Consider the following 26,349-nt stretch of genomic DNA (forward strand, 5'->3'; position numbering starts at 1 on the left):
ACCCATACAAATAACAAAGAAATCATGAAAGGCTGCAACTAGACCCACTAATTAGTAAATAATGGATTAATTAAACAATTAGAACATTATTCCCATATAACTGCTTGGTACATTTCAATATTTTTTTTTACCAAATATAGTTTTCTAATTTCTATATTGTTCTCAAAACATATAGAAATCTGAGTATACTCACTTATGAGTATGTTTCCATCATTATCCTTTATAACCCTAACCTGCTGCACATCTTTCCCAGCTTGGTCCCTCAGTCTAGCCAATCAGTACAGGTCCTTTTCTCCCTTCTTAGTGTCCAACCTCTCATATAACTCATCATATGCATTTTCTTTAGCCTTCGCCACCTCTTTCTTCACCTTGCGCCTTATCTCCTTGTACTCTTGTCTACTTTCTGCATCTCTCTGACTATCCCACTTCTTCTTCGCCATCCTCTTCCTCTGTATACTCTCCTGTAATTCCCCATTCCACCACCAGGTTTCGTTTTCCTCCTTCCTCTGTCCAGATGTCATGTCAAGCACCCCACTTGCTGTCACCCTTACTACATCTGCTGTAGTTTTCCAACTGTCTGGTAACTCTTCACTGCCACCCATTGCCTGTCTCACCTTCTCCCTAAACTCAACCTTGCAGTCTTTCTTTTTCAACTTCCACCATTTGATCCTTGGCTCTGCCCTCACTCTCTTCCTCTTCTTGATCTCCAACATCATCCTACAGACCACCATCCTATGCTGGTTAACTACACTTTCCCCTTCCACCACTTTGCAGTCTTCAATCTCCTTCAGATTGACCCTTCTGCATAAAATGTAATCCACCTGTGGGCATCTTCCTCCACTCTTGTATGTCACCCTATGTTCTTCCCTCTTCTTAAAATATGTATTCACCACAACCATGTCCATCCTTTTGGCAAAATCCACTATCCTCTGACCTTCTTCATTCCTCCCCTTGACACCATACCTACCCATCACCTCCTCGTCTCCTCTGTTCCCTTCACCAACATGTCCATTGAAATCCGCTCCAATCACCACTTTCTGTCCCTTGGGTACACTGCTCATTACTTCATCCAACTCACTCCAAAAATCTTCTTTCTCATCCATCGCACACCCAACTTGTGGTACATATGCACTAACAACATTCATCATCACACCTCCAATTTCCAGCTTCATAACCATCACTCTGTCTGACATTCCTGTCACCTCCAAAACACTCTTGACATACTATTCCTTCAGAATAACTCCTACTCCATTTCTCCTCCCATCCACACCATGATAGAACAATTTGAATCCACCTCCAATCCACCTGGCCTTACTCCCCTTCCATTTAGTCTCTTGCACACACAATATATCAGCCTTCCTTCTCTCCACCATATCTGCTAACTCTCTCCCCTTACTAGTCATACTGCCAACATTCAAAGTTCCTACCCTCAGTTCCACTCTCTTTACATTCCTCCTCTCCTCCTGCCTCCGGACACATCTCCCCTCTCTTCTTCTCCTTCTTTGGCCAACAGTAGCCCAATTTCCGCCAGCACCTTGTTGGCTTATAGTACTGGTGGCGGTCGTTGTTAACCCGGGGCTTGACCGATCCGGTATGGAAATTTGTATTGTTGTCCGCATATTGATTTGGCAAAATTTTACACCGGATGCCCTTCCTGACGTAACCCTCCCCATTTATTTAGGTTTGGGTCCGGCACAAAGAAACACACTGGCTTGTGCATCCCCCGTGGCTGGGTTATAAATTTGTTTACATTAATAAACCATAATTTAGGGGTCAATAAAACTAGCACTTTGTTTTTACTTCATGGTTTGTAATTGACTGTTTTTTTTGTCATAATTTGTAAAGCGTATTTTAGTGCTGTAAGATTGCTGGTTCAGTCCCACCAGTGGTGTGTTTTATGACATTGAGCATGTCATATAATCACCTTTTTCCACCCTGTTTCTTATCCATCTGTGACCTATTGCTCAGACTCTGAAGCCAGAATAAACCAAACTTAATCCAATACAAAGTTGCAATGGGCCAGAGCCTATCTTGGTAGCACTGGGTGCAAGGCAGAAATCAAGATGCTAGTCCATTGCACGGTGGACTCACACACACCCACACTCATGCTGCAGGGGACAGTTTGGGCCCCTTTTTATTAAACACCAATATTTTTGGAGATGTGGGATTAAATTGACATTAACACAGGGAAAGTACGTGAAAGCCATATTGTCAATGAGCATGTGCAGTATTCAAACCTTGGATGTTGGGTTAGTGAGGTAGCAGTGGTATTCATTGCATCACCAAGCTACACTTAATGCTCAGCAACTGATATGTCAAGTTTTTGCTTAAGATAAACTTTTCTAAATATATTTTTATTTGTATTTTTATTTTATACTTTAGGTCGGGCAGCAGTTGAAGGTAAACATTTTATTATACATTTTAACATTCCAATTTTTACACATTGCCCTTGGCATCAGCAATAATACTGACACTGGCTATGGCATTCTTGCTTCTGCCTTTGTTTACTAATTGCAAAACATATTTCTGCCAGAAGATGGTGGCAGTAATCCAGGGATGTCTTGATGGAATTCTGTTTTTAAGTCTGCTATGGGATTTTTTTTACCGCTTCTCATCTTCAAACTTCATTTAGTACATTAGAAAAGCAAGGTTACTATTCATTTGCTGCTCAATTCATATGAAAGGCAATTAAAGATTAGCCCTTGTTTATTCATGTGGAATAAAGCCCTTGTAAACACTGAGATTTTGGCTCTGTACTCAGTTATTGCATTACATTGAAAACAACCTCAAGAATGCATTATCTACAGATTATATGATTTTATATTTCACTGGCATTGTAATTTACAGGCAAAGCACCACAGTTGGAATCTGGTATCCATGAATACTATTTCAGCCACCACAAACCTATTTGGGGTCAGTTTTTAAATGCATTACATTATACAGTATAATATAATTAAAAATTTTATGTACTTTACTAATACTTGTATTTACATTCTGAAATAGCTATTGTTTCGAAAATTGCTGATTGTCCAATCGCCGGAGGGGAGCAAAAAATAAAAATTCCAGCTAGCAAGAATGCTGGAGAAAATTAACCCTAGGGGTTCTGTTATGCCCTGGTTACCTGCAACTGTCATAGTCCTCGTTGAACCTGGAACATCAATAGTCCAGAACAGGACAAATGAGGTAGACAAACAAGACTTTAACATTTGATTCATGCTAGTTTATTAAAACAAAGAATGATAATGTTGAAAAGTGCAGTAAACAGTACACCTTCAAAATAAATAATTCAATAAATAAATCTGTAAAATCAATAGTGCCTTCATGGTGTTCAACAAATGAATGAATAAATACTTCCAGGAAATAAGTTAAAAACCCAGCGTCAGAGAGTTAATAACCGTCATGTTCTCTTCACTTCCTCACCCAGTCTTTGTCAAGATACCGGGATCCCTCTAGGTCAAAGCACTTTGCCTCCCCGGATGCCACATGTTAATCCAAGCTGTGGCCAACTGTAGATCTCCCAAGATTCTTTGACTATCTTCAGATTTGGGTCACTCCCTGATGCAGCCAACTACATCCCCTGATCCCGTGGCTAGATCTGATTTGCCACACCATGGTCACCTCAGCCATCTAATGGGTGCCACTGCATTTGAGCCTCCCTCCATCAGCTTGCTCTACGCTGTCCTCCTCTAACCTGTTCCACTGCTCAGCAGACAAGAGTGATATCACCACACAAACTCAACATGCAGCCTTCAATCTTGCTCTTCTTCAGTGTAGTCAGCCTGGTCGAGACTACTTTTCCTTCATTCCCTTCTAAACAATACCAAAAACCAAACAATTTTCCTTCTTTCTGCACTAACCTTCTCCCATTTAAACAAGATGACCATGCAGCCAGTGCCTGCTGATTACCATGCTGCACTGTAATCATTACATCAATGCCTGCTTCCACTTGTACACTATGCACAGGCTAAAACTGGTTGTGCTAAAATCTCCTTTAAACAGGTGCAGTGGAATGATGATTCCTCAAAGTATGCAAAAAATGCAGTCATCCTCGTAAGTGGCCAGCGCATGCACCTTCCCATGTCACAAGGGCCACACTTTATGAAAAATAGTGAATTTCGCTATTGGGTTGTGGAACATGAGCAGGAGGTCCAGATTCTGCTCTTAGTACTATGGACCTTCCGACAACTGCTCTGCGAACTAGTGCATTCCCACCTCCTAGAAGCTCACTTGGGGACTGAAAAAACACTGGAGCGAATTAAGCTCCACTTTTACTGGCCTGGGATCCTAGCCCTTGTCAATTATGCATTCAAGCTCTTTATTGTTTTATAATGCCTTTTACTTTGGAAACATTCAAGGAAGTAACCAACTTACTGAGAATAAATTGTCTGACTCTTAACACTAGAATTACCAGAGTCTGCGAAAAAACTCGTAGATCTGGCCCACCTTAAAACTGTTCTCACCTCTCTTTTGTCTTCTAAATGTGCCGATTAAGAGGAGCAGCAAGTAGCCAGCTATTCCATCCCCCACCATCGCAGAACGTTCACTAAGTTTTCCCAGCTCATGCCTTGTTTGATTATCTGGGAGTGACTGAACTGCTGGAGTTTTAGAATGGAAATAATAGATCATTATTTTAAATACATGCATTTCATGTGTGTTCCGTTTCTACAGTAATCTGTGTAAACACATTGCTAAAACAGGAACTTTTTCATATTTTAGTAATAAATGTTACAAAATGTAGGCATAAACTATAGAATGCGTGAAGCCTGAAGTCCAAACATCAAATATACACTTTCACAAAAGGTTCAAGGATGTTACAATACTTCCATGGCTTAACTCTAAAATTTGCTGACTTGGAGCACAGTAACCCTGCCGTGCTACAGAGACGTGAGTTTGATTCCCAGCTTTGGAGAAAGTGTTTTTTTTTTTTTCCTCAAATGGACATAAAATTTATAAATTGGTATGCACTGTAAATTGTTAAGTTTAAAATGCTGATCGCTGTTATTTCTGTTGGTTAATTCATGCTTTTTACTTAGAGTCAGAACAGGAGCTTGTTCAGCTTATTCAGCTTCTGATCTGACTCAAACAGTGCCAGTATAACTTCACACCCGATCTGACGCTGTTCGTTTTCAAATAATATTGCATTACTTCGACAATGTTTTCTGATTGGTACTATTCGCGTCATAAAATGATTACTTCAAAACGTCACATATATTTGTCTCTTTTTTTAAAATGTGCGTTGTAGCACGCAGCAACTGGCCACCTGCATGTTCTTGCGCACACTGAATATATATGCAATCATCAGATTCAAATGTTAACAGTTATATAGCACGGAATGGAAATCAGCAGTTCTTAGCATTGCACCACGCAAGCTGTCATATCAACCGCCTACTGCAACTTGCTTTCTTTTTTCTTCGGTTATAGTCTTGAATAAAAGTGCACTTGTTTTGTTATACTTTTACATCAACATATGTTCCTGTGTTTGAGCTACATGGGCATGCTCAAAAAATACACATGTAATGCCACGAAAAGTGCATGCAGACACTTCAGTTCGCAAGAATTGGTACGACAATGCAGCCACAAGTACACTGCAGAACTATAGTGCATCTTTATGTGAAAACAGCAGTGTCAGGTGGGGGGAGGGGGGTGGTAGGGAAGGATCCTGAACACGACAGAGAATGAAAAGTGAATTAAAAAAAAAAAAAAAAAGCTAACCTTTGCAAATATCATAAATTACACCGGCTGTTACAGACTGAAATCAAATGTATCTTTTTATTCTAAAACAGTAAAAATAAGAACACTTCACTTCTCAAAAGGAAGTCATGCAGGATCAAACTCATGACCTTCTGATTGCCAGGCAGCAACTGATAATGTTGCACGACAGCCGAAGTCATAGTACATGAGTGTCAATGTTGCATACTAAGGTGGCTTTTTTTGGCAGCGGCTTTTTTTTTTGTACTTTTTGTGAAAATGTTTCTTTGATATTTGGACTTCAGGCTTCATACATTATATAGTTTATGCCTACATTTTGTCATATGTTACTAGAATATAAAAAACGTTTCTGTTTTAAAAATGTGTTTACACAGATTACTGTAGAAACGCAACACACATGAAATGCGTGTGTTCCAAATAACGATTTATTATTTCCACTCTAAAACTCCACTTCACTCCCAGATAATCAATCAGGACATCAGGGGGAGAAGTTCCTGTACGTTCTAAGTCGGTGGGGGGATGGAATAGCCGGCTGCTTGCAGCATTTCTTTATCAGTACATTAAGATGACAAAAGACGCTGGCAGAGAGGTGAGAACGGTTTTATGGAGCGCTTTAAGGTGGGCCGGATCTACGAGTTTTTTCGTAGGCTCTGGTAATTCTAGTGTTAAGCAGTTGCTACGCAAGGTGGTCAGCGAAGATGGGGGAAACTGGGACCAGTTGCTCTCTCTCATATTGTTTGCCTACCGGGAAGTGCCGTAAGCCTCCATGGGCTTCTCTTCATTTGAACTATTATACAGATGACAAAACCTAGGCATACTGGACATCTTACAAGAGGGATGGGAGGAGGAGACTCTCCTGTATATTAATATTTTGGAGTATACTTGTGCAATTACATGATAGATTCGATAAGATATAGTCCATCATAAAAGAGCACATGGATAAAGCTCAAGCAGTACAGGTCCACTACTATGACCATGGCACAATCCTTCGGGAGTTCCGACCGTGGGATCACATCATGGATCTCGGACCCATCTCCCACTCCAAATTATTGGGCCATTGGCAAGGCCCTTACGAAGTTAAGGAGAGGAAGGGGCTTATTGACTATTTGGTTAACACTAGAATCCCTGAAGCAAGGGAAAAAGCACATAATCCCAGCCCACTTTAAATTCCTTCGCACCTCTCCATCGGCATCTTTTGTGTTGTTAATGTGTTGATCAGCACAAGTGGCAAGCAGCCTGCTATCCCATCCCCCCCAAACCCCAAATGACACAGCTCAAATAACAAAGAAGATTATTCTTGCTCAAGTGGTTTGTCTAGGAGTGAAGTGCCTAGAATTGTAGAGGGTAAATAATATATCATCATTTGGGATACATACACTTCATGTTTGTTCCGTGTCTACAACGATCTATGTAAACACATCTTTAAAACAGAAATATTCTTCATGTTTTAGTAATAACTGACACCATTTAGACATAAAGTGTATAATGTGTGAAGACTGAAGTCCAAATATCAAATAAACATTTTCACAAAAGGTGTACAGTAAGTATAACAAAGCAAGTGTGCTTTTATTCAAGAATACAGTATAACCAAAGAGAAAGAAGTTGGCTTCAGGTAAGCCACTGACATAATGTCTTGAGTGGTGCAGTGGTAGGAGTTGCTAACTCATAATCAAAAGATCGCTGGTTCAATTCCCAGAACCACCAGCTACCATTTTGAGTAGTAAGCTGCATTCCTGCGCAACCTGACAAGACTTCGGGCTAAAAGCAAAAAGTTGTAAATTATCTCCTGCACACTAACGTGGTACAGTGGTATGATTTTTGCCTATTTAATATAAAAGACCATCCATGTTAGGATCTGATGAGAACAGCAAGCCGTTTAAGGGTTAAAGAGAGCTCAGGGGTGAAGATGCACTGAATGCTGAGCCAAGGAACTCAAGTGTGATGATTCTGTAGTCACACAAGTAATTTTGAGGACATGAAAGGAAGTGATACATGGACAGGGTTTAAAGCTGTCTCTGACTAACCGAGTCTAGGGTAAAGAGCTAAGATGGATCCAAGGCTCATTACAAAGAGAAAGAGACCATGGACATAGGAAAGAAAGAAAAAGGGATGGTAAGATGACAACCAAGTGTGGTTCTTGGAAGGTAGACAAGTACATGAGTCACTCCACCTCCTAAACATGTATGAACCTGTGTTAGAAAGACCCAGGTAGGAGGCAACATTTTGTGATTTTTTCTGCACCCTTTGTACTTTGTCTTCTTTTGATGTATCAATTTCTTGCTTGTATTACTGATTAAAGTAAGAACTTCATTTTAAGATAATCTCTGTCTTGAGAAAAATACTGGGTATGTGGAGACTTATAATTTTTGTAGTTATTTTAAAGTACGCTATGGATGTAAAAAATGCATTGTAAATGTTGTGCAAAATAGTTCATTGAATTACATATACCTGAACATGAATAAAGAAAAACACAAACAATATATTCAATGCATTTTGAAGGAAGCACTACGACTCTGTAGTAGAAAACCCAAGTCAATTGTATGATTTAACTCCTTTGCCAAGGGAATCAAGTTAAAGACTAGGGAAAACAATGGCAGCATCTCACTATCTAATAAATATAGGTAATGTGCTTTGTAGAGTGAGATTTTTCATGGTGTAAAATGGGATATGAAGAAGCAATAAGAGAGTACTGCTATAACCCTTCAAATTCATCTTGCACTAATAAGGACACATCAGCAGCAATACAGATACTATTATACATTGTCTTTGTCTCTGGAGTGCTTCTAACAACTTGTGGAAATCTTGTGGTTATCATTTCAATCTCTCACTTCAAGCAGCTTCACACACAAACAAACCTTTTAGTTCTTTCACTGGCAGTTACAGATTTTCTTCTTGGATTACTTGTCATGCCTATCAGCATGATAAAGACTGTTGACAAATGTTGGAGTTTGTCATCTGCTGTTTGCATTACTCATATATTTTTAGACTTGGTTCTAAGCACTGGCTCGGTTGTTCATCTTTTATTCATTGCTATTGATCGGTATTATGCTGTTTCTTATCCATTGCTTTATTCTTTCAAGATTACATTCAATGTAGCTTTATTGTTTGTTATAATAAGTTGGATATGGCCAATGCTTTATGTCAGCATGTGTGTCTTTTATTTTAAAGGAAATCAACTACTTAAACAGGGAGATTCTTGCGAAGAGCAATGCATTTCAATTGCTGAAGCATCTCCATTGCTATTTGACTTGTTAATTTCATTTTTTCTCCCATTTTCTATAATGTCTTTCCTGTACACAAAGATTTGCTTTGTTGCAAGGAGGCATGCTAAGGCAATCAAATGTGCATCCAAACAAAACAAAGAAAGACTGGCACAAATAAAAGAAAATAAAGCGTCTAAAACATTAGGCATTGTTATAACCGTGTTTGTCTTATGTTGGCTACCCTATTCAGTATATTGTATACTTAACATTCTTTTGACAATGGACAATTCTGAAGTGACTCTTACAGCTTTTGAATGGCTGGCATACTTTAATTCAGGGATTAACCCAATTATTTATGGCTTGTTTTATCCATGGTTTCGAAAAACTTTTAAAATCATCATTAGCTGTAGAATATTTAAGCCAGATTCATCTTTAATAAGTGTATTCCCAGATAAGTAAACGTATACTTATTGAGCACTGAAGATTAATTATTGCAGTTTATGTAATTTCTTATCTTTTAACATTCTCTATATTTCTTAAATAGCATTATGTTTTGTATTATTTCCAAACTAATAGATATCTCATAAGAATGAAGGTTGATTTATTATAATGCAAACACCTAATCAAACTAATTAACTGCTATTAAAGGCAAAGACTGAATATAAATGTCAACTATCACAATTTAAATTTTTGTCTAATTTAATGAAAAAGTATAGTTTATAAATAAATGGATAGTTTGTTTTATTCACATACAATAATATCTAAAGCATTATCATTTTCTATAGCAAGTTTGAACTAATTAACTACTCCAGGATTTTTATATTTTAAACTTTAGGTTAATTCTTCAATCTTTGTCAAATGTTTCGAATTCCCTCTTAATTTTTATTTTTTGAGTAAAGAACACCACATGTTGGTAAGTACCTCTGTTCTAAATAGAAATGTTACTTTTAACTTTTTGTTTACGTTTTAATAACTGTTTTAGCATTTCCATTAAAAAGCTGAAATAAAATTATTTACCAATTAAACTTTTCTCTACCAGTAGAACATTTCTTAAATAATCTTACAAGTCATATTAAATAATTTGAAGATTAGAGCAATGAAAGTCAAAAATAAAGTAAATATAAGTCAGTATAATAGAAAACATTTTAAGAAATTACATGTAAAATTAAGTACAGTACAAGAGAAATTTATTTAGATATATTATTACTCAATTCATTTTTATACGTGTCTGATTCAGTGAAGAGTTGCAACCGGTGGAGCCTATGTCAGTACCTTTAGATGCAAGGCAAGAACCGAACCTGAATGTGCCCAGAGTCAGACACATTTCAGAGTCTTACACAGCACTGAGTCAGTTTAGAGTCTTTTAATGCAATGTTCTCTGTGGGTTGTATGAGGAAAAAAGAGTACCTTGAGAAAAAGCCACACAAGGACAAATAGAATATGCAAACTCCTTACTTATATTGACTAAGCAAATATCTAAATTTAGAGCTTGGGAGCTATGAGCCGGCAATACAAACTACTTTGTCACCATGTCAACTGCAGACATATGAATTATTCGATATAGCACTTTTACATACTGTATTCCAGCATCACAAGATTCTTTACAAAGGATGAATAATAAAATTCAAAACATAAGTAAAAAGTTGTAATATACGAAACTTGAAATACTTGTATACCATGATGTAGACTGGCATGATTGTGTTAGGAAAAGAAGTTTGTTTTATATACTTTTGAAAATGTAAATACTTGTAAAGTCAAGAACAGTATGAGCCTCATTGATAGTATCTAAGGATCTATACATAGACAGCAGAAATACAGAACATTATATTTTGTTGGACTTGGAATGATAAAGTACACCAAATATAAAAATAGGATTTTTAGTAGATCTATCTGGGTATGACACTAATTTACATTCAGACCTTCTAGCCGGTCTCCCAACTTGCAAGGAAAACTTTGGTGTCAGGATTGGCATTCCAGCTATCATAAAAAAAACCTCACACTGTTCCTGTGTGATGCTGAGGTGTCACATGTTGCACTCAGGTCCCAATCCAGGTTGTTCATCATGTGGTTGCTCCCAAATTCTGTCTCTCTCTCTCTCATGGCTAAAAATCCTTTAGATAAAAGCACCACTGTGTATTGACTTTGCACAAATATTAGCTTGTGATGTATAATTTATAATAATGCCCTAGATTTCCTGTTGTTAACACACTGAATGTCTTTTCCATGACCCTGAATGAATAAATTATATTATGTGGAATAATTCATACAGCTAAGTCTAATGCTATTCTGCACATATTTAAAAGATACTTTCTAGCATCTATTCGTAAAATGCCATACACAAATGTCTCCTCCTCTGGAGTACTGTGTACAGTTTTGGTGTCCAGGCTACAAAAAGGACATAGCAGCACTAGAAATGTCCAGAGAAGAACAAGTAGGCTGATTCCAGGGCTACAGAAGATGAATTATGAGGAATGATAAAAAAAAGCTGAGCTTCTTCAGTTTAAGCAAAAGAAGATAAAGTATAGACATGATTAATGTGTTTTAAATTATGAAGGGAATTAGTTCAGTTGATCAAGGCTGTTACTTTAAAATGAGTTCCTCATGAATACAGGGACACAGTTGGAAATTTGTTAAGAGTAAAATTCAAAAAACATAAGGATGATTTTTTTTTTTTTCCAGACAAACAACCATAGATACAAGGAATAAGTTAGTAGTGTGGTAAACAGTAAAACTTCAGGGACCTTCAAAACTAGACCTGATGTTAATTTAGAAGATTTAAGTCGATATAACTAGCAAACTGTGTAGGGCTGAATGGCCTGTTTTCATCTTGATTGTTGTAATGTTCGAATGATTCTAATGTTCTAATATTTCTACAAAATGATGTCTTACTTTGGCTGTTCTTGGTATATTTTGGTATTCATTTTTTAAGTCACCATATATCACACAGTCAGATTTGATATCACTTTGGTTATCAAGTAAATCAATAGAAGACATTTATGAGTATTATAGAGACATCTAAAGCAAATAAGCTATGCTTCAGTTAGAAAACACATCTGGTGAGTTGCCCTTATAGGTGAAGGCAGTTTAGTTTTGTGGTTTAGTCCATCCACTGACTCACTATGTGACATGGAGCACATCATTTATCTGTATGTGCTGTGCCCAGTTTAACCTTTGTGACTTTTGCTATAACACATCATGATTAAAGACATTATATAGAGTAAAATCTGTTTTTGGAGGTGCAAATATTGTATTATTTATTACAGTAAATGAAGAGAAGAACTTCAGAAAAACCACAGAAGCTGCATTATGACAATAAGTTTCTTTCTGAGACAGCTGTGTGCATTGTTCTGTATTGTGTCATTTTTGTAACTGTATAATGCTTTGCATTGAAAGGAGTCTAAACATAATAATAGTTACAATATAACTATAACTATTCTTTGGGTATTTAACAATTAACGCTAAAAAGATTCCATAAGGAAGGATAAAAGTGTCCATGGATTGAAATCCAAATTAAAGTTAAGTACAGTATGAAAGTGAAGTCATAAAAGTGAATCATTAATGGATTTGAACAAGCATTATTCCATGGACAAGAGTAAGCAAATGCAAAGGGAACACACACACACAAAAACTAATATTTCATACAGGTTAGAAAATAAAACTAGTGAAAAAATATGGAACTATACATGTTCGCCTGAAATAAGTGCAAAATAAGGATAAAGGTATAGTTTAAATAAAAATGTGTTCATATATAACATTTGAAGATATTCTACAAGATTATGCCTTCATTGATAAAATGTCAAAATGGCACCTAATTTGGAAGCTAAGAGTACAACACATACAATAAATTAATACTATTTATATAGTTTTTTTCTGGAACAAATTTGCAGGTTTTTGCAATGAATACTAGAGGCTGAAGAAGACTGGACCAGCTCTGTATAGATGTTAGTCTACAGAAGGGACTCTAAATATACAAGTAAATATATATAGGGCCAATAAGTAAATTAAAGCAAATTAATCAAGATAAATACAAGCAGAAACAATAAACATGTGTGTGAAAGAATGAATTCAATGACTCAAGATTTCATATGACTGCCCATCATCCAATCCACAAAGTTTAAGTGCCAAACTAGCCAAATTAGAGGTATTGAATAAATCAGTGAAATTCTGGAACTTAGGCAGAATTATCACATTAAAAGTAGGGACACACTAATAGAAGTATGCACCTGGATTACACTGAGGTATTTTGAGCTATACAATTTTAAATTGATAGTTATGTGTTGTCATATGTGGTCTGTTAATGTTGTTACAAAACTCTTTAGAGTAAGCCCTGTTTGGATGTTTGGGGTTCATCTGTTTGCTGTGTAATAGACTTAGACTTCCTGGAGGAAAATTTCTGGCTTTGAATCCTCTCCAGCATTAACAATTCGTGCAGTGTTTTTAGAAATGCATTGATGATCTCTTTTTAGTTATAATTTACAGTCTTTAGAATACTGGCACACTCTACAGCACTACCCAGTTACTCTGTCTCTCAATATCCCTCCCCAAGTCCTGTGGAGAAAATGTAGTACTGTATGTCTAGGACTATTATGCTTGATTAAAAAAAAAATAAAACTTACCAACACTTGCCAGTTTCTCCAAAGTAAAGATTTCACTGAAGCAATGTGACTGTGAGCCACCGACAGCTTTAAATATATATGATTATACACAAAAATAATCAGCTAGTAGCCATACCACATGCACTTCAGAACAGGTAATTCACCGGAAGCCATGTATGTTCAGGCCCGGCAAGTACTTGCTCCCATCTACGGAAAGCTTGGGTTGCTGCTGGAAAAGATGATGGTGAGGGCACCGAGGAGCGCCTTCCCTGTGATCTGTGTGTGGATCCCAATGTTCTAGTGCAGTGACAGACACACTGTCCATCCATCCATTTTCCAACCTGCTGAATCCAAACACAGGGTCATGGGGGTCTGCTGGAGCCAATCCCAGCCAACACAGGGCATAAGGCAGGAACCAATCCTGGGCAGGGTGCCAACCCACCGCAGGACACACTCAAACACACCCACACACCAAGCACACACTAGGGCCAATTTAGAATCACCAGTCCACCTAACCTTCACGTCTTTGGACTGTGGGAGGAAACTGGAGCGCCCAGAGGAAACCCACGCAGACACAGGGAGAACATGCAAACTCCACGCAGGGAGGACCCAGGAAGCGAACCTGGGTCTCCTAACTGCGAGGCAGCAGCGCTACCACTGCGCCACCCCAGACACACTGTGCTAAAAAAAATTGCCACTATCCTTCAAATGAAACATAAAACCAAGGTCCTGTCTCTCTGTGGTCATAAAAGATTCCTGGCCATCTTTCGTAAAGAGTAGGGTGTTTCCTGATATCCCGGCTAAATTGCCCATCACAAACTGGTCATTATGCTCACCTAATCATCCCTTGTACCTTATTGGCTATCTATCTCTCTAACCCCTATATCACCAATTAGCTAGTGTGTGGTGAGCATATTGATGCAAAATGGCTGCCATTGCATCATCCAGGTGGATGCTGTACATTGATGGTGGTTAAAGTGGTACCTCCTTCTCTGTGTAAGGTGTCTTAAAAAGTATATATATATATATATATATAGATATATATATATATATATATAAGTATATATATGTATGTATATGTATATATAAATGCAATGTTGTCTTTTTTTCTTCTTCAATGATATGGAATAATTACTTCATTGCATTTCCATCTGAAAGCTATAGTGACAAAAGTTTAGGTGTGCAACGCTAGGCATGAAAGTGCCAGAAAAGAGCCATTGATCAAACTGCTGGTCAGGTATAGATATTCTAGTTTTATTCTGAGTACTGTATATTTAAGTTTAGATTTCTGTCAATTGCAGAAAAAAAATCAGAACAGTTGGGCCAATGCGGGGCAAGAGGGCCATCATTAAAATTAAAATGGGACACTATGTTTAGTTTAACACAGTGTAAACTTGACTGAAAGATTACAAGTAAGCTACACCACACTAGCAGAGATTTCTTCAGGTGCAAAATATTGCCATAATTTAGAGTGACAGTCAATTCTATAGGTAAACGAATGTTACAGTGACTAAAATGGAAGAGTAGATAAAAACAAGGACAACAGATAATTTTGCCTAGTACCTCTCCTAATAAAAAACTGAAATATCATTTTAAATTATTCAATAAAGTAATCTCCATAGCTAACTAATACAGCAGAGGTTAAAAAAAAGCATCAACAATATATCACAATTGACTAAACCTGGAACCCCAGTGGAGCTGGAAAAATTCTATGTAACTCCATTAAATAAACAAAAAAGAAAGATAAATGATAACATGCAATTTAGAGCCACAAAGGAAGAAACACCACACACTGGCCACTCCCCAATGTCAGTCCTATGAATTGTGTATACAAAAGTCATCCATCAATCCATCCATCCATTGTCTCCCGCTTATCCAAGGTCGGGTCGCGGGGGCAGCAGCTTGAGCAGAGATGCCCAGACTTCCCTCTCCCCGGCCACTTCTTCTAGCTCTTCCGGGAGAATCCCAAGGCATTCCCAGGCCAGTCAAGAGACATAGTCCCTCCAACGTGTCCTGGGTCTTCCCCGGGGCCTCCTCCCGGTTAGACGTGCCCGGAACACCTCACCAGGGAGGCGTCCAGGAGGCATCCTGATCAGATGCCCGAGCCACCTCATCTGACTCCTCTCGATGCGGAGGAGCAGCGGCTCTACTCTGAGCCCCTCCCGGATGACTGAGCTTCTCACCCTATCTTTAAGGGAAAGCCCAGAAACCCTGCGGAGGAAACTCATTTCAGCCGCTTGTATTCGCGATCTCGTTCTTTCGGTCACTACCCATAGCTCATGACCATAGGTGAGGGTAGGAACATAGATCGACTGGTAAATTGAGAGCTGAGCCGCATTCACCACGACAGACCGATGCAATGCCTGCATTACTGCGGATGCTGCACCGATCCGCCTGTCGATCTCACGCTCCATTCTTCCCTCACTCGTGAACAAGACCCCGAGATACTTGAACTCCTCCACTTGGGGCAGGATCTCGCTACCAACCCTGAGAGGGCACTCCACCCTTTTCCGGCTGAGGACCATGGTCTCGGATTTGGAGGTGCTGATTCTCATCCCAGCCGCTTCACACTCGGCTGCGAACCGATCCAGAGAGAGCTGAAGATCACGGCCTGATGAAGCAAACAGGACAACATCATCTGCAAAAAGCAGTGACCCAATCCTGAGCCCACCAAACCGGACCCCCTCAACGCCCTGGCTGCGCCTAGAAATTCTGTCCATAAAAGTTATGAACAGAATCGGTGACAAAGGGCAGCCCTGGCGGAGTCCAACTCTCACTGGAAACGGGTTCGACTTACTGCCGGCAATGCGGACCAGGCTCTGGCAACGATCGTACAGGGACCGAACAGCCCTTATCAAGGGGGCCGGTACCCCATACTCTCGGAGTACCCCCCACAGGATTCCCCGAGGGACACGGTCGAATGCCTTTTCCAAGTCCACAAAACACATGTAGACTGGTTGGGCAAACTCCCATGCACCCTCCAGGACCCTGCTAAGGGTATAGAGCTGGTCCACTGTTCCGCGACCAGGACGAAAACCACACTGTTCCTCCTGAATCCGAGGCTCGACTATCCGACGGACCCTCCTCTCCAGGACCCCTGAATAGACTTTTCCAGGGAGGCTGAGGAGTGTGATCCCTCTGTAGTTGGAACACACCCTCCGATCCCCCTTCTTAAACAGGGGGACCACCACCCCGGTCTGCCAATCCAGAGGCACTGTCCCTGATGTCCATGCGATGTTGCAGAGGCGTGTCAACCAAGACAGTCCTACAACATCCAGAGCCTTGAGGAACTCCGGGCCTATCTCATCCACCCCCGGGGCACTGCCACCAAGGAGTTTTTTGACCACCTCGGTGACCTCAGTCCCAGAGATGGGGGAGCCCACCTCTGAGTCCCCAGGCTCTGCTTCCTCATTGGAAGGCATGTTAATGGGATTAAGGAGGTCTTCGAAGTACTCCCCCCACCGACCCACAACGTCCCGAGTCGAGGTCAGCAGCGCACCATCCCCACCATATACAGTGTTGACACTGCACTGCTTCCCTTCCTGAGACGCCGGATGGTGGACCAGAATCTCCTCGAAGCCGTCCGAAAGTCGTTCTCCATGGCCTCCCCAAACTCCTCCCACGCCCGAGTTTTTGCCTCAGCAACCACCAAAGCCGCATTCCGCTTGGCCTGCCGGTACCTATCTGCTGCCTCCAGGGTCCCACAGGACAAAAGGGACTGGTAGGACTCCTTCTTCAGCTTGACGGCATCCTTCACCGCCGGTGTCCACCAACGGGTTCGGGGATTGCCGCCACGACAGGCACCGACCACCTTACGGCCACAGCTCCGGTCAGCTGCCTCAACAATAGAGGCACGGAACATGGCCCATTCGGACTCAATGTCCCCCACCTCCCTCGGGATGTGGTCGAAGTTCTGCCGGAGGTGGGAGTTGAAGCTACTTCTGACAGGGGGCTCTGCCAGACGTTCCCAGCAGACCCTCACAACACGTTTGGGCCTACCACGCCTGACCGGCATCCTCCCCCACCATCGAAGCCAAAAGTCATGTTATGTCATTTTCTAACCTTATGTGCTTATGGTGATTGGCACATGTGCATCCGTGAGAGAGAGAGAGAGAGAAAGAAAGGTCGGTGGCTCATAACTGTTAATGATACAAAGATGGTACAGAAGATATATAAAATGAAACGACAAACCAGACGACTCACCATCTTCATAAAAGAGTTCAATTTTCAATATTTGGGTAAAAAGAAAGAGAGAAAGAGAACTTTATAGTGACAGACCATTGCTATATACATGTAAAGAATTATTATTATTATTATTATTATTATTGCTAGCTTTGAAGCAGTGGTGCCAAGAGACAGGATTCTCTGCTGAGTGATGCCAGGAAGAGGAACAACTGATACAGAGATTGCATTGAAACAGCTGATAGAGAAGCATAGAGAAAAATAGAAACAATTGCATATGGCCGGGCCTATTCAAATTGCGGCCCAGAAGCAACCTCCATGTGGCCCAGTCTGTGATACTGCCAGAAAGGCAGAGAAAAAAAATGAGAAAAACATATTTTGTGAGCATTCAGAAATTCCTGTATAAATTCCTACATTAGTACAGACCATGAATGTAATATTCTGTGTAGCCTAGCAACATTCAACCCACAATGCAACACGCTGTTGTGTGTCTAAAAGTGGTGGTATATTACCATGGTGTGGTCATGGACAGCCCAAGAGAGAGCCACAGCAGTTTCCTGTTTTCCTTCCTGTTCCTTGGACCTTGGCAAAGAAGAAAAGGCCATTCACAGACACTGAAACTGTGAAAGTCAGTATGTTGTTCATCGTGGATGTGGTGATAAAAGATGACAAAATTTTTAAAAAGTGTGATATCTGCTATTAAAAACCTAACCCTGTCAGACACTTCAAACATTCACAGGGTTGAAATTATTGCTACAGATGTGTTTAAAGCAGTGTGACAAGACCTGAAGAAAGATGATGTCATGCCTGTAGAAGTAAATGAGATCCATAGACAAAACTGATACCACACAATTGTGTATGTATGTTAATTTTTTTTTTTATGGGAAATGCCTCCGAAAGGAACTGTTTGGTTTTACTGCTGTCAAAAAGGACACACAACTGGTGAGATAAGTCTTTGAGAAAATGTAATCTGTTTTCAAAGACAATGGTCTGGATATGAAGTGTGTGTCCATGCTTGTTACACATGGGGCTCCATCCATGGCAGGAAAAGTGAGTGGTTTGGCAGCATGTTGTTCTGCTGTTGCACCTCACAAGATATCTTTACACTCCATTATGAGCAAATCTAATTGGGGAATGTAAAACAACAATGGGCAGTGTCAAGGCTACAATTAATTTTATTCGCTGCACGTCAATACTCTAACACTGCTTATTCTGCATGCTGTTGTCACAAATGTCTGCAGAGCACTACGAACTGCTTTTGCACAGTGTTGTTAAGTGGCTGTCCAAAGAGAAAAAACTGAAGCATTTCTGTGATCTCAGAGAGGAGATCATAATATGTCTTCCTCAGCAGCAAGCAAAAAAAGACAGAAACACTTGAATCACATACTGAACAACAACTTCATACTTTCTGACGACATATTCAAACACCTGATAGACATAATTGTGAGACTACAAGGCAGATACAAAACCATCATTGAACTTGTGGAAAAGATGCGCACATTCCAAGTCAAACTGGAAGTTTTTGCAACTGACTTGAGCGCAGGCTGAATGCTGCATTTTCCAATGCTCCGCAAATGCATCTCCTCCCAGGATGTGATGACAGATTTCATTGTGAGGTTGAAAGACAATTTTGCTGGTTGATTGGATAGACTTGCTGTGCCGACAGAGGTGATGGGTTTTGCCAGAGACCCATTTACTGTTACAATGGAAGGAAACTTATCAGCCAGAACAAAGGAACTGTTCCCTTCCACTGACTTGTTGAATATGGGCTGATGTCAATATACATCAGTTCACTAACATTAAGAAAGTAACAATCATTGTGGCCAAGATATTCACACATGAACTCAATAAAAAGCACCGCTTGTTGCTCACTGACTGACAGTACTCTTCACCAATGCCTTCAGGTTGCATTGACATCTTATGAGCCAAAAGTCACTGCTCTCATTCAGAACTGAAAATGTCAATTCTCCAACTAAGAAAGTCATATCCTGTATATCCTACATATCAACATTCTGTAATGTGGGATGTGTAACAAAGAAATGCCTAATCACAAATGTAGGTTAAAACATACCTATGTTCCCTCCATGTGCAGTAAACATTGTATTCATATGTGTTAGTTAATGTTATGACTTGTTATGGGGTTGTGCACTGATAGCTTTGATAGCACTTTGTGATGTGCCTAAGTCATATATGACCGAAATATTTATTTTATTTCAAAAGGTAAACAAATGTTATTGCTAATACTGTACACTATTTTGTTTTTATGCACTTTGAGATGTGTCTAGGTCAGATGTGGTCAATATGTCTATTAGTTTTATTTCAAAGGTGGAAAAAAAGCATTTCTGCTACCTCCGATTCAGTTATAGCTTTTAATTGTTTGTTTATGCAGTTTTTGATGTGCCTGTGTCAGATGTGACCAAAAGTAAAAGGGAAACAATGAATAAACATTTCTTATTTTTCAATAAATTCATTTGTGTTTGTTTAAAATTTGCCATTATCTGCTGCTTACCAACCGCTGAAAATGTCTGGCTCAGCTAAATTTCTTGGTCTGAAAATTTGGCCCAAGCTGAATTTGGATAGAATAGTCCTAGTTTAAATCCCTATTTGCATTTAATTACTTTTTAGTTTGTGTTCCAAATCATGTAAGCCCACCTGCTTACAAATGTCTCATCTAAAAAACTTATTTTTCCAAAAACAGAACATTCCTGCATTCAAAAATCTTTTCTTTACCCTGTTTCAGTGAAAGTCCCTATAAGTGAGGGTTGTATTATATAGGTGATATTTGTGAAGTCATATATTAGCGTATGCATGCACCCACATGTTTGTGACATCCATGGCATAGCATTGTACCATCAACTTCGTATCTGATGGTACACTCAACTTACGTTGACAACAGAGCATAATACTGTACACAAAGAAAAAGAACATAACCAAACTGTTCTTTTTGAAAATTCCCTGATGTTGTTGTGGATCCAAAATGTGATATCACTTAATTGGTTTGACCTTACGTGTAATGGGAATTGTCACAGTGTCCATTTTCTCTTATATGAAAAGCCTACTGATATGTGATAGCAAACTGGACCTGCAAAAATAACTCCAGGCATGGAATGTGTTTGTTTTTTTTATGCTGTTTGGATTTCAAATTAAAAATGATCAGAGACCTTCACTGCTAAGGTCAGGTGATATGCAGTATGAGAATCATAAATTAAGGATTCTGTTTATTTTTTATTTGTAACAATGTGTATAACATTACCATGCATAAGGTCTACTTTAGATAGCTGGTCTGGTTTTATAAAGGAATTAATTTACTGCTCATAAAACAGCTCCTTAACCAAATTAAAACATAAATTTTAACTACATAAATATGAAAATGTGTTTTGTGTTCACTTTCTTTACATTAAAAATTGCATGTGCTACAATATGGGTTTTTTTTTGTTTGTTTGTTTTTTTCTTTTATAAAACAGTAACTTTAAATCATGTATGCATGCACGCACAAAGTGATTTTTGCTCTTCTGATTTTAATATGATTTCATTTGTTGTCATACAGGGGAGGTTCCAAATGTGCTCATTTGCCAATGAAGGTCCTATAAATTGTTCCACTGATTCATGCCTTAAGCACAACCGCCTTAAACAAGCAGGAAAAAATGCTCAAGGCTGCAAATATACTTGAAAATACGCTTGAAGGAATAATACCTCAATGGAATTAGACACGCAAACAAATAATCAGACAGTGCTTTATTGCTATCATTCTGTTAATATTTCATGTATCAAACATGTTCGGCCATTCATTGTCTCTGTGATCCTCTATCTTCTAGCATCAGTTGCAGCAATGCTTACATTTTGTGGAAACCTGGTGGTGATCATTTCTATTTCTCATTTTAAGCAGCTTCACACACCAACTAATATACTTGTTCTTTCACTTGCTGTGGCAGATTTTTTAGTGGGAATTCTTATTATGCCATTCATGGTTATACGGTCAGTTGAATCCTGCTGGTATTTTGGAGACATAATTTGTTCTGTATATACTAATGTACTTTTTGTATTAACTGAGGTTTCCATCCTAAATTTAGTAATTATTGCCATTGATCGATATGTTGCTTTGTGTGATCCATTACTTTATTCAACAAAAATTACTGTTGGTGTAGCTTCCTTGTCTGTGTCAATTGTCTGGCTAGTATCTCTGATCTATTCTTGCTCTGTGTTGTTTTCTGATGTAAATACAAAAGAAACCATAGGATCAAATCGCTGTCCAGGAGATTGTGTACTAATACTAAGCAAAATATGGGGTACTGTGGATATACTATTTTCATTTATTTTCCCAGCCTTTATAATGATTACTTTATACACAAAAATATTTGTGGTTGCAAGAAGGCATATAAGAGCAATTTCAATGCAGCAAAAGGATTCAGGGAATCAAACTAAAACAAGGTTAATCAAGAAATCTGAAAGAAAGGCAGCAAAAACTTTAGCCATAGTAGTAGTTGTCTTTATTCTGTGCTGGTTACCATATTATATTTACACCATACTAAATCAGTTTATAACCTTTCCTGTGCCTCCTGCGATAACAGGTGGATTTTTATGGTTAGCTTACTTAAATTCTGGTTTGAATCCCATAATTTATGCTTTGTTTTACCCATGGTTCAGAAAATCACTTGAACAAATTCTTACATTAAATATCTTCCTTCCAGGATCATCTCTAATAAGTTTGATACCAGAAAATTAAATTATTGTAGGTTACCAACTAAGTGATAGTGTACTGCCATATTTATTTTCTGAAACAATTAAATCATTTGCATTAAATCGTTTTACATTTCATTGGTAAATAACTTAAAATCGAACTTTGAATCATGTTAAGGGTTAAATTAATCAAAGTATTTTGGCAAAAATGTGCATGTTGTACTATGTATTTTTATTTACAGTTATAACAGATTGGACTGAAGGTACTGTCCTTATATGCTGCTTTAATTTTGTCAAATGTAATGCTCTAATGAAAGTAGTAATAAACAATAATTTTAAATGTTATTTTGTAAAATATATTGATTTTATTTGACAAAGGAGGAAAAATATAGTATTTAAAGAAAAACATAAAAATTGTCTCAGTTTTTTAGCAGAGATGTAAAAACTACTCAGAAATTATACTTGAGTTTTAAGTAGAAGTACTTTGTCAAATTTTTAGTATTTCAGTTAAAAAAATACTTGAGTAAAAGTAGTATTAGCTTTTTCCACAAAAACTAAAAGTCATTTTAATCATATAAATAATGATGATAATGATAATAAAAGTCACATATTCGATCACAACATAACTCTATTCAGAAGAGCTTTCCGTTTTTCTCCAACATATTATGTATTTTAAAAATTGTGAAGTTTTCTGTTTAGCTTAGGAAGTACAGTAGCTAATTTTCAAAATTCCCACTGCTCAATCATGCTGAACCTTGTGCTTTCAAACAGCACAAGCCACTGGACAAATTCTATTAGTAATAAGAAACATTAAAGAGTCATCACAACTTTCTTTCTTTCTGGACACGAAAATGTTGAAATACACTGAAAAATGTATTTTTTAATTAATTAAATTTTCAAAGGTAAGTGGTTGCACAAAATGTATTCATGTAAATACACTTATATACAATTACATTATATTTACCAATTGTTTTTAGTACTATCAGCTCATTTATTTTGAGTAGATTTTACTATATTTTTGCCTTACTGCAACTAGTTGTGCATGTTCAGTTTACTTACATGTTTTACATGTTTGTGTCCAGAAAAATGATTTTTTAAGTAAAACAAATTCAATCTGAGTTTAATGCTAGTCATTACTAATAAATATTTTTGAGTAAACTGAACTTAGTATATAAAAAGAAAGCATAGTATTTATTAATGTACTTAAGCTATTATTAAACATTGAAAAATTCAAATTTAGGACTGAAACAATAGAAACTACAATTTGAAACAAAGCTTTAAGTAACTTTATTGTCGCTCAAAACGAAAAGTATACAATAATGTGGCTTCGCCAGAATGTTGAAATACAATGAAACTGTGCATTTGAGGAATCTCATAAAGTACAACTTTATAACAGAACAAAATCCTCTCTTTAAGAGTATTACAGATATACTTTACAGGACAAGAACAAACACTACAGATTTGCACATATCAAGTTGTTCAGGCCAAGAACTTTAGGAACATCCTTTTAGCATTGATTTGCTTTAGTAGTTTTTGCAGAAATTCATAGTAGAATTTTAGCTCTTTGGTATACTGCAAGTTTAGTGCATAAATCATCCCTAACATCATTACACAGGCTCTTGCTACAGTGTTCAGATTGTCCAGAATGATGACGCCGTCAACATCAGTTCCATCATCTGCATATACTCTAATGTCTCCACCTTCCACCTTGATGACATAGACGCCCATGGTAGTCATCTGCTTGTCTCCTAAGATGTCATCTCCTGGGACATCCTGTATATTTTAATTTAATTAGAAGAAAATGCTACATTTTGCCATTTAGCTTTGGTATTTTGTAAAGTAGTATCTTTTAAAACGGACCACTTGCCTTTCAAATTATGTTTATTGTATCCACTACTCACCTTTGGTTGCTGCCTATACCTAAAGAGAAAAAGTATAAATCACAAATACCCTTCACAGAGAATTTAGAACCTCAAAACGAAAGCCATGTTCTGATGAGTTTAGCAAGTACATCATTTTAAGAAACTGCAAGTAAGGCCAAAACATGTATAAATAATTCCATGACACATCTACCTGTGTGCTCATCATACCTCACAGAAGCTATTGCACTAAAAAGATTACTAAATAAAACTTTTCTGGAAAATCCTGTCTTTTAAGAGCTTGTTGGCCAGCTTGTGTTTTGAAATGATTTGACCTGCCATTTTCATTCACCATGAGTCCTGCTCACATACTGGCTATTTCGAGTGACTGGGATTCTAAAAATGGTATATTTAGCAATATTCTGGCTAAAGCACATGTGTTTGAGACCACTGAAACAACGACTGGATACCTAACATTTGGAGTATGCAACATGATTACTTAGTGTTTTTTTTTTTGTTTTTTATGAATGGATGTTTTGACATTATTTGCTGTTTTTCCAAATCACACACTGTTCATACTCACTGTATGGCTGATTTCAGGTTCTACATTCTGAAACTAACACCAGCACAAATTTTTGCAAAAAAATAAAAAAATTAAATATTAAAAATACAACCATGTGTGTAACTGTCTATCTACATATATATACACACATACAGTTTGGTCAAACAGTACATCGATGTCACAGCCTTGAAACCAAAAAAACATAAAGATATTACTACAGTATATACACATTGCATTACTATATAGCTCTCCTTTAAACTTTTGTCAGAGCATCTTTGCAATTTGTGTCACATACAAATCTGTTATACGTCAGTAGCCTTCAACTACCATAACTATATTTATTTCTATAACATATTTTCATAAACAGAATGGAGCTCAAAGTGCTTTACAACGTTCAAAGAAAAAGTTACAAAAAACAAAAACAAACTAAATTAAATAATGAATAAGTAATAAAGAGTAAAACAATATAAGCTTACAAGGTAAGTCACAGACTTTTTACAGATTCCATGCATTTATGTATTCCTAAAGACTATGGCATCTTTTTTCCTTCTATAAAATAACCTGTAAAATTAACCCCCACTCTGCGTCAAGCATATCTGAACTGAATATATAAAAGATAAAATATGCAATTTTAACCAATATATAAACTATAAAATAGATAAACACCTAACACCAAAGACAGTTGAAAACAAAAAGTTTCAGATTAAATCTTAACTCATAAGCGGCTGTGAAAAACACTAATGGACTCAATCAATCTAACAGTCAATAATTCAGACTAATGAACTTACCAGAGATGTATGTTGTTTCACAAAGAAATGAGTCCTGTTCCATACCAAGACTGAGGACTAGTAAAACCTAAAACATAAAAGTTGGTTTCAGTGCCAGGGCAAGTGGATGGACTGGTAGCAAGCACCAGCTATATTTTTGTTTGGTAATCTATAAGGTTGCTAACTATGTATAAAATATATTTGTTTTTTATCTAAACTTAGATTTCCAGACAGAAATCACATACCTATATAATGAAAATTAAAGTAAGGTTAAAACTGCACAGAAGAGGCTACAGCCAGGGCGAACTCTAATTTAAAGTAACTAAAGTTTAATCCATTATATTCACCTTGACTGGTGCATAGAAAGCTGGATGATGATCATGGAGAATTAGACCATTTAAGGTCACATAGTTTTCTACATTTTTCCAAACTGGATATTGTTACTAACCCTTTATAGATACCCAAAAGTTTTTCATGCTCGTTTTTCAAGGTTCTTGTTTGTATATATAAAGCTAATTCCTTTTTTTTTTACAGCACATTTTTGGTCTACATCACAAGTAGTCCTTGCGTCAGCAGTCTTAAAGTCTTAAAGAGCGCAATTAAACTACTGTAGAGCTAACAAGTGATGTCTGCTGCTGCAGTTAAAACTTTTGACTCCGCTCAAGTATTGTCTTGGTCCATTCCGATGGCTGCAGGACTCACATGGTTCAGCCAGCAAACATACAGTCTTGAGAGAAGTTTTCCAGGGCAGCAAAAGGCTTCACGCACTGATCTTTACTGTAGCTTCTAAATCTG

General features: G+C 37.9%; 1 protein-coding gene across 1 annotated transcript; it reads left to right on the forward strand.

The window, feature by feature from the left end:
• The first annotated feature begins 21,328 nt into the window (after positions 1-21,328).
• LOC127526934 (trace amine-associated receptor 13c-like) lies at positions 21,329-22,560 on the forward strand. Its single transcript, XM_051924174.1, has one exon. It carries the CDS (start codon positions 21,387-21,389, stop codon positions 22,410-22,412), a length of 1,026 nt encoding a protein of 341 aa, XP_051780134.1. The 5' UTR covers positions 21,329-21,386; the 3' UTR covers positions 22,413-22,560.
• The last annotated feature ends 3,789 nt before the right edge of the window (positions 22,561-26,349 follow it).

The sequence above is a fragment of the Erpetoichthys calabaricus genome, chromosome 3, assembly GCF_900747795.2.
Source record: "Erpetoichthys calabaricus chromosome 3, fErpCal1.3, whole genome shotgun sequence".
Taxonomy (NCBI): Eukaryota; Metazoa; Chordata; class Cladistia; order Polypteriformes; family Polypteridae; genus Erpetoichthys; species Erpetoichthys calabaricus.